Here is a 10,282-nt window from a genome sequence, read left to right on the forward strand (position 1 = left end):
ATTTAGTAAAAATAAAATTTTGTTCGCATTTTAGGATAGTATTTATTGTGACTTTGGCACACCACGCACAGAGTTCGAAAACTTTATAGTTTTTTCTTAAATAGTATTCAAGTTGTAAATTATACAAATCGTCAAAGGGCTACATATTAACTGAAAAAAATAAAATAAAGTTTTAAATTAAGCTGTGGTGTATCATTTTTTGTACGTATTTTAATGTGCGTATTTTTTTCGTAAAGCATGTATAAAAAAGTTTCTAAAGTCTTAAAAGAATTTAAGAATCACTCAAAAACATTTTTTAACAAGATTCTAAACCTAGTCCTTAAAAAAGACCAAAAAAGCTTAACTTTGCATTTGTCAAATTAAAGTCAAAATTGCTGACGTTGACAAATGCAAGGTCAATTGGAATTATAATACACTCTGTCATTTTTGATGTCAAATTCCTAACCACAGATATGACAGACATAATATAGACACATACAGACAGACATAATAATTATAAAAAAAAATTTAAATCGTATTGTTTGCGAAACTATGGCAAACACTGCTTGCAAGCAAGCTTTTTTTGGTCATGCAGACGTTGCTCACTTCTGATAATTGCGTAATATAGTTGCTGTAAGCAACTTGTTCTTCTTTCAGGGAATGTTTTCAATAAAATCATTATGATAGCATGAAATCTAAAAAAGGTGATCCAAATAACCCTTTTGGGTTCGAAATGAGGTGAGGAAGTACTGCCTACTGCTTCTTGTATTAACGACGACGGCGTTTCTTTTCTACGGCAGTATTTTACAATAAAAAACTTTTTTGAGTCATAGTTGTCTACCGCAATGTTTATAAGAAAAACGGTTTTAGGCTTTGCCTCGATAAATGCCACTGTCAAAGGATTAGACAATAATGTACTGTGGAAATATATTGCCCCAAGGTTATATTATTGTTTAGCAAATGAAACATTACTCGTGTCGCGTGTGTACATTCATCTGTTACCTTCTTACAGGTGCAAAAAATGAGAGTCAAAGAATTTGTTGTGGGATTGTTCCCAATCTTAACATGGATCAAAACATACGACACTCAAATGGCAATTGGGGACATAATAGCCGGTATAACTATCGCACTTACATTGATACCACAGTCTATTGCATACGCATCGCTTTCTGGATTTGCACCTCAGGTACTGTATCTATCTCGAACAGTTGACAACGTTTACGTATGATCATCAGTGTCATCAACCATCCCACATGGAAGGACGTGTAGTATATATATATGATATACATAAGAAAGAAAGAAAGATAAATTTATTTGTTAGAAAACAGTACATTAAGGTGTTAAATATTATAAACTAGTATCTTGTATTCTACCATTACTGGTGTACAAATATTAAACTTATAAACAAACAAAAACAACAAATATGGGCCAAAATCATATAATGCGAAAGGATATATAATTAGGTATAAGATATGTATTTATCATGCGGTAATAAGATATGTATATATATATATATATATATATATATATAAATACATATCTTATACCTAATTATATATATATATATATCTATATATATATATAATTTAGCAATGTTAATCTGATGTATTTAAGGAAACTATTCAAAGGTTTAAGTAACACATTCTCTCATTATCCAATGAAAGCTTTTTCATTTTGAACTCTACTTGCTTTATGCATTAATATTAATAATTGGGCGCTATGGTATTCTGATAAGCAATAGATTTGCAAGTCACATCTGTTTCCATTTGGTGAATACTTTTGATGGATCTGTTAGACCGGTAGGTAGCGTGGCTGTTTAAGGGTCGTGTGGTTTTACTGACAGCTAATAATCAATGAGTGAATAAGTGTGGTAAAATAAATACGTTAACGTTAGTGTTGCCACTATTACTAAAAATAAATAAAGATTAAAGTGTAGCTGCAGCATTTGTTCACTTATTCGTCAGTGAAGAGTAAGAAAGACAACGCTCTACAATGTGTAGTGCACTGTCACGCTTTCACACCCATAACCATATTTAAGAGATGGTGGTAGGCCATCTGGTCTTCGTAATAATTGATTCACTGTTTGCCACCGTAAAGCTTGGTTTGCAAGGTAATTAAGGATACGAACTGTTTAAATCGAATTTTATGCAACATCATGGATTGTTTATAATTGGAACCACAATATTATTAAATTGAATGGAATCGGTTTGTTTAATAGTGTTTTATGTGTATAGTGAATATTGGTCTTTCATTCTCGTTTAATACTGTTACTCGATACTAATTAACTTTGTATGTATATAAGACGAGTACAGAACGTAAAAAGATTCCTGAAAATACGAATACTAATAGAGTACATTAATAACGTGAATATTACGTAACTCAAAGGCGTATTTTTTGCATAAATGATTTTTCTAACAAACAATATATTAAATATTTGTGTCGCTTATAATAAATGAAAAAGAAAGCTGAGCGATAAGTTATAACATTACGAAATGGATTACGGAAAAGTTTTAAAAGTAGAATTCTTAAATATTATACTATTGAAATGGGAAAACATACCTAATCTGTCTGTTTTGTTCAAATTAGGGAAATGTTAGTATTTGCTTTTATTTCAGCGATTATTATCATAACAGCGATTGAACCGTGATAAAACAATGCAATAGGCAAACAACGTAACATGCCAACAATTTGTTTTGTTCATTTAGTAAAATATTTAATAAATATTTTCTGGTTCAATGTCAGTTTTTAAACTCATATTTACCGGTACTTCTCTCTCATTGAACTGTTTAATGAATTGTCGTTTTATATTTTCAGTATGGTCTGTACTCCTCGTTCATAGGACCCATCATATACGCTTTCATAGGAACATGTGCGCAGATAAACATGGGCCCTGCAGCGATATTATCACTCCTCACGTTTTCCTACACAAATGGTACCAACATCGATTTCGCAATACTTCTCACTTTCTTTTCCGGTGTCGTCCAACTTGTAGCTGGAATTGGACAGCTTGGTACGAAACGTTCTGTATTTTTATGTTTATTCAGTAATGTTAGCATTTACTGTAATTATTATTCTTCTTTAATTAAATAGTATCATCGAAATCATTTAGTAGCTGGAAATGAGTAAATATCTGGTGTGGACGGTGGTTAAGGTCTCAAAAATATATCGGTGTGTGCGTACATTAGATATTTGACACGTTCACATACTTACGAGCTCGGGTCGGTGAAAAGTGGTTGGGTCGTGAAGGTGCATAACCCAAGCATGTTTGCCCCTGGCGCATTACGACTTACGCTTTCCTTGTATGCTCAACGATATGATTTGTCTGTACTCAGTTACATAAAGTGTTTAGTATTCATATTGGTAAATTTAAACTGATTATATCGTCGAAAGCCCAGAATTATACATCACGTTTAGTATTATCTTCGTTGAGAAAGTCTAAACAGCTATCTATCGACGCATCTGAAATCTGTTTTCTTCTACAATACTGCGAATATTCACCCGAAGTATAAAAAACCTATTGACAGCAATGAGTTAAGTCTGATCAGGATTGAATTAGGTAACATTAACCAAATATGTTTGTTCTAGGTTTCCTGGTTGAGTTTATATCGTTACCAGTGGTATCGGGGTTCACATCAGCCGCAGCCATCCTCATAGCAACATCACAAGTTAAGGACTTACTTGGGCTTCGATTTAGTTCTGATTCTTTTCTAACAACCTGGTATCAGTTCTTCGTACACTTGCCCGAAGCAAGACTATATGATAGCTTACTTAGTTTAGGATGCTGCTGTTTTTTATTTGCAATGAAGGTAAATATTAAATGAAACACATAATTTATCAAATTTTTGCTTTGGTGTCGTTTTTAATCCGTATTTAATCATAATGTCCTATTTAGACATGAATGTAAAAACATTATTAATTTTTTGCCTATGAGTTATGAGTCCACGAGGTAATTTTAGGTGTATGTTTGATTTAAACTACTATTATCATGTGATTATCACCACTATTTATCATCCCGTTTGTCCGTCCATGTATATGCTATCTTTTAAAACAGGTAACGGATTTGGATACGGTATAAATTAAATACATGCAAAAAGTGGTAAAGAAAATTATTTTTAAATCTTCTTAACCGCATGGACAAAGTCGCGGGCAAGAACTGGTTATCAATAATTGTATTTTTATGAGTGCCCTTCCTCTAATTAACTAACCACTTTCTACCTAATAATTGGACGTTATTAATTGACAATATGATGCATCAAAAAAAATTGAGTTTCTCATTCATAAAGCCAATGTTAGTTTTTTCATAATAACAATTATTTGTGTACGCAAAGTGTTGTTTTCTTTTTAGAGTTTAAAAGATCTTAAAATTAAAATAAACACTCAAGATGAGAGTGGACGTCGAAAAGCTAAAAGAGTAAAAAAAACCCTGTGGTTTATCTCTATAGCAAGAAACGCGACTTGTGTGGCTTTGGCTACTGTGTTTGCGTACTTAGTATATGAAGATATAGAGAACCCGTTTCTTCTTACTGGTGAGTTATTCTGCATTTATAAAATGGAGGCCTACAACCACCTCTTGAACCAATACTGTTTCAGCTGTGTTAGAGTCTTCAGTCTTCATTGGGAATTGCGCCGTTAAACAAATGCAAAGGACTCGGAAGTGGTGGAAGGCCTCCGTTTTTCACGTGCAAGTTTTTAGTTGCGATACCAATTTTGAATATGGGGAATAAGATTGCCAGTCAACGTGGCAATACGAGATACACGGAAGAAATTGTTATTGCGATTTAATTTACTTCTAGGTCAGGGTAAGAATTTGTTGTTCCGGTGTCACTTTCAGGTCAATAAATAAACCCTGAACTTCTGCAGATCTCTCCTTTTCAGTTGGTTCAATGGCAAAAGTATAAAATATCAGTAGATAATGTCATGTCTTAAGTAAAGCATGTCCTACTTTTATATTGCCATCAGTATTGTCGTTGTAGGTGATATACCACCCGGTTTGCCAGCCGTGATCCCACCGCCATTCGAGACCACAGTCGGCAACACTACCTACTCTACTGGTCAAATGATTTCACATCTTGGCTCTGGAATTATTGTTCTACCCCTTGTCGCTCTTCTGGGAAACATCGCTGTTGTTAAGGTTTTTTGTAAGTATCTGTTTAAGTATTTTTTTTTATCTTATCCAAGAAGACAACAAAGATACACTGGTAATACCAGTTGTTATAAAACCTATAAATTGCTTACAATGGCCTGATTTTGGAACCTTTGAAACTTTTCATCAAAATTGTTCAATTTGATTTCAGCTCAAGGTAAAAAGATAGACGCAACGCAAGAAATCATTGCGATTGGCGTTTGTAACTTAGTTAGCTCATTCTTCCAGTCAATGGTTGTGAATGGACCATTCTCAAGAAGTGCTGTTAGTCAAGCTTCAGGAGTCAGGACCCCTGGATCGGGAATCTATACAGGTATGCAGTATCAATCATTTTGCTGAAACATAATCAATCATAGATTAATAATCTCAATCAATCAAAGAGTTATTATGAGCTGACGGTATCCGGTTGGCCGTGGAGAATATAGGTCTGTTCCAAGTTCTCAAAAAAAAAAAAATAGAAAGTGATTTTTCACAAAGTCTTCGAGTCTTTAACTTAGCCATTCAAAGTTGTTCCACCAGCATTGGTTTAAAATTCCCAATTTTGATGAAATGAAAAACGAAAGCGGACACATCGTAAGTAAACAGAGTGTCTGACCAAGAACGCTACCTTGTGGTACGCCACATGCAACATTTCATTTGCAATCTTTGCTAGACCTTTTTTTACTCATTTTACATTTATAGCAGCAGGAGATAGCAACGGTCAGTAAGATATGTCATTACGAAAAACATAACCATGACCGTGCTTATTTTTATAAAAGCTATTTTCCTATCCGGTGACTCTTAGGATTGGAAATGAAACCGTATCGAATGCTTGATCAGGTTTAAAAAGAAAAACAATACCTATATCACAAGTGTCAAATTTTAAAACTAGTGTAAGACGTGTGTATTAAATTGTTCATAGGTATATTAGTGATATTAACCCTACTGTTACTGACACCATACTTCTACTTCATACCAAAGGCTGTGTTGGCATCGGTCATAGTGTGCGCTGTGGTACAAATGGTGGATGTTGCTATAGTTAAGAAACTCTGGAGGTACAGTAGTGAGTATCTTCTGTAGTGTCTAACATGTTTTAAATCATGAGTTGTAGTGTCTTAAAACGAACTAATATTGTTATATGCAGCCCTATGATAATGTTATAAACCATCTTGTACATCTGTTTTGGTAATATTATTAGAATTTGAATCAAAACTATCCAAAAGCTTTCGAGATCTTAACGGACATACTGAAAACTATATTTCGCTTCGGTAACTGTAACTGTAGATCACGTAGAGAGTATTTTTTTTTAATCTTCAGTTTTCACTACGAGTATCTTTGATTAGATTGCATCTACAAGAGGTTAAGTGTATGAGTTTGTGACGTTGATTCAACCCCTAAATAAAAACTGGGTCTAGTCAAGAGTGAGTTGTCGATGTCATTGAAGTGATTACCATTGAGCCAATTCAATTTGGAAAACAATCAGTTTATTAACCCGAAAAATACTACCCAATCCTTTTTCATTTATAAAAGCTTTTATGGAAAATAAAACCTGATCAAAATCGATCCGACTGTTTAATGTCACGTTTAATAACATGTTTCTTTTTGCGTCAGGGGTTAAAAAGGGTCAACATCAAGGTATGGTGGGCGTATTGAGATTTTCCTAACATTTTATGGTAAATTATCTTGTAATTATATATTCAATGAAATTCATGTTATTTTTAATTTATAGGATTGGACCTTTTCACGTTGTTTGGCACCTTATTGTTAAGCCTTTGTGTGGGAATGGAGGTGGGCTTGATCGCCGGAGTAGGCATCGATGCTTTGTTGCTGCTCTACTATCACTCACGCCCACCTCTGGATGTTTTATATGTTGATGTAAGTATTAAAACCTACGTTTGTGTTTGCATGATATTTCAATGTTTTTAATCCTGGGTTTTCTGGGATACCTTAGATTCTATGAGTTAGTATGTGAGGCTACCTTTAATGCTACCATAATAAATGAATGAATCGTAAAAATATTTTCCATTCAAACCTATTTATATTCGTTTACAGAACGGCATTCTTCCCGCTCACTACGCGATTTACCCGGTCGGCGGGCTATACTTCGCGGGCGCCGAGTGGTTACGGAACAAACTGATCGCCGTCCAGCATCCGCCGACCACGACCACTGATGGTGTGGAGTCACAGCCTACTGCACCGACAACTAAGATACTTGTGATATACTGCGATGCTTTACACAGATTTGATTACACATTTTTAGATGTAAGGGTTTGGCTTATATCATTTATTCTATTGATAGCTATTTTTAAAAACTGGATGTTGTAATGAAGTTAGTAACGAACAGTGGCAGATGCTTCTGGGTAGTCGGAGGTCGTGGGAGTTCGGCCTTGATTATCTAGCTTAGTAAGCTGTAGTAGTAGTGGACTGGATATGTTTGTTGAAGGACTGAAAGCCATTGGAGCAGGCGAGTCCTTGAGTGAACCAAGAACCAGCAAACGCCCGATGGATCGGTGATCTAAAAAAGATTGAAGATTTGATTTATCATACAAAAACGTATATAATTAAAATGGGTGCAATTTTTTGTTACAGAGTATTAGAATGTTAGTATCGGACTGGTCAAAAACCGGACGTGTGATATGGTGCGATACGAGGGAACCGATCAAAAATCAGTTAAAAGGCGTGCTAACAAATCCTATATTCTGTGAAAAGAGCCAGCTGAGAGCCCATATGGGTGAGTTTTACTGACACTGAACCTCGAATACTTTTGATCAAGTGTTATACACAAAAGATTCGATTTTCATATAGTTGTTTTGGAACCGCGAAGTTTGAGTCGGTAATATAATGTAAAAAGGCCTATACGAAATAGCCTAAAACATCACATTATTTCGATTTTTCATTTTACATATTAAGTACGAATATTGTTCTATATTTAGTTCGGAATTTCTCCGAAAATCATTTTGAATGTCCTAAATTTTAACATATTATGAAAATTATTTGCTGTGTTTAAAAATTTTAATGATCATATGCGAAATTCATATTCGATTATTTGAAACTTTTGAAATTGAAACTTAGTAAACTGATATTTAGAACGGGCTATTTCTTGTTCAAGTTATATCACATTGAGATTGTATTAAACATTTTTTTTTAATATCAAAAAAATAGAATCCATGGAATCTTACACAATTAATCGAAATGGGTCGGGGCATATGAAAGTTTTTTTTGGAAACGGCCTAAACTGAACTATATATTCAGTTTCCGTACATCCACCTTTATTCGTTATAGAATCATTTACACATACTTTCCTAGCGTCGTCAATGTTCTGATATCGTAAAATTTAATGGGAAAACTTATAATTTATATATTATATATAACGATTAGATTGACGCCATGACATTAAGGCTTTGTCCAGTTATTTGGGTCACTTCTCAATTTGGTCGTGCCCACTTCTATAAATATTGGCAAACAATAATTGGGTTACCTACCGAATCTGTAGCTGAAGCTGGCGATTTTTTGATAGTTATGAAATAAACGCTATTTTGTTTTGTAAATAATCGTTTTAACTTGATGTTAATTGTAGGCGTTTAGAACCATTTCAAGAGAGATTCACGGCATTATATTTCCGTGTCATGCATTAAGCTCTTCAACCCAATAATTCTGACTCACTAACTAACAGTATTGGTAAATAAGCATTACTAGATCCAACTAGATTGGTACAAATTATTTTAATTTCATTTGTAAAACATTGTATTGTTGCACTGTTTCAGTTCCGAGCACGGAATCATGAGGAAGAGCAATTCGCTAATGTAATAAGATATTTTATAAATACTTACTTAAATGCCTAAGGACTTGGTGTTGATGCAAATATTTTTGTTAAGAGAAAGGTATTACTAGGTATGAAAGACGAAAACTTAGATACCGTGGGCTTACTCTCGTTTTATTCCATTTTTGATTTTGATACGAATTAAATTTAGTACTGGAATGATATTATAGACCCAAATCAAGATCAAGTTTCGATTCAGTGTCGTAGGCTGTCGATTGAGCGTGAACCAACTCGATCTCAATTCGACTGAAACAGACAGAAACGATTTAAGTTTCTGTAGGGAGTAAGCCTACAGTTCGCGCTGTAAAAAAAATAATATTAATTTGTGCTTGTCCATCGTATAATGGTTAAGTGATGATTGTCTCGTGCCTCTTGTATAAGCGATCATAAACTTTTAGTTGCTTTGTAACCATCTAATTATTTTTATTATATAAAAGTTTACGAAATTGTTGTATTTGTTGCTTAAGTATGTGTATTATTATTTTCTGTAACATGTTTTTTTATATAGAAGTTTTTACGCAGGCCGTTTTAATGAGATCAGTCTAAACAAAATATGTATAGGATATTTTTTTATTTATTGTAAATGTACATAATTTTCAAATGTATATAAGTTTGTTGTATGATTTTTATGATTCTATTTTACGAATTATATAAATATACTGATTTACTTTATCATAATTTTTATTATTTAACCTGTATCATTATATTTAGTGGTTCAAATTTGTGGAAGACTTGAACTTTAAAGTTTTCCAATCCCTGAAAACTCACGCGAGTGGTGCCGGCTCCCAGGGGTTTCAAGGTAGATGTTAGCGATATAAGACCTGTTGTGTTGTTTGTCCTTTGATCCTCAAGGAAATCCTCATCCTCAAAGTAAATTATCTTACCTAATAACCATATCTATCAACAACTGAACATAGTTCTTGTGCAGAACGTAGCACTACAGGTAACTTAACATGCTGTTAACATTAGTGCCAGTTACCGGACGCCTGACTGCATGGATGTTGTGTATTTTAATTTTAAAAAGGTTTTCGATGCAGTGGATAATTATGTGTTTCTCTCTAAATTTGACCGCACGCAATCTGGTGCAAGTCAGGGGAGCAATTTGGCTCACCTCAAGTTTATATTAAACTATGACGATTTACCCGATGAAAGAATTGCAAATTGCAAAGGATTTTCGGCTGATCTTAATTTCAAGAAACAGGTAGTATTTGTAATTGACATGCTTCTTTTTCAATTTTTTGTTTATATTTAATACAAACTTTTTAAAAATTATAAAATTACTTCTTTATAAGAAAGTATACGGGGCCGTGACATAAAGAAAACCCTATCTTATATCTACAGATAATATTACAATTGTTTTC

General features: G+C 33.7%; 1 protein-coding gene across 3 annotated transcripts; it reads left to right on the forward strand.

Annotated features, from left to right (window-relative positions):
* Positions 1-347: 347 nt before the first annotated feature.
* LOC113491909 (sodium-independent sulfate anion transporter-like) lies at positions 348-9,726 on the forward strand. 3 transcript variants are annotated; one of them, XM_026869124.1, is made up of 12 exons: positions 348-919; positions 992-1,165; positions 2,794-2,989; positions 3,565-3,785; positions 4,325-4,505; positions 4,953-5,117; positions 5,274-5,435; positions 6,024-6,164; positions 6,831-6,976; positions 7,154-7,363; positions 7,691-7,832; positions 8,866-9,726. In XM_026869124.1, the coding sequence occupies exons 2-12, from the start codon at positions 1,001-1,003 to the stop codon at positions 8,883-8,885; spliced, it is 1,749 nt and encodes a 582-aa protein (XP_026724925.1). In that variant the 5' UTR covers positions 348-919; positions 992-1,000; the 3' UTR covers positions 8,886-9,726. The 3 variants fall into 3 exon arrangements, with proteins under 3 accessions (XP_026724925.1, XP_026724926.1, XP_026724927.1); XM_026869125.1 differs by having other exon boundaries at positions 2,794-2,911; XM_026869126.1 differs by lacking the exon at positions 6,024-6,164.
* The last annotated feature ends 556 nt before the right edge of the window (positions 9,727-10,282 follow it).

Source organism: Trichoplusia ni, chromosome 3 (genome assembly GCF_003590095.1).
Source record: "Trichoplusia ni isolate ovarian cell line Hi5 chromosome 3, tn1, whole genome shotgun sequence".
NCBI lineage: Eukaryota > Metazoa > Arthropoda > Insecta > Lepidoptera > Noctuidae > Trichoplusia > Trichoplusia ni.

Excerpts from the sequence above, each read along its gene's own strand:
- LOC113491909 (XM_026869124.1), top strand. The coding sequence starts at position 1,001 with ATGAGAGTCAAAGAATTTGTTGTGGGATTGTTCCCAATCTTAACATGG. Across the intron at positions 3,786-4,324 it reads GTTTTTTATTTGCAATGAAG|AGTTTAAAAGATCTTAAAAT; the intron begins GTAAATATTAAA and ends TTTTCTTTTTAG. Across the intron at positions 7,833-8,865 it reads CCAGCTGAGAGCCCATATGG|TTCCGAGCACGGAATCATGA; the intron begins GTGAGTTTTACT and ends GCACTGTTTCAG.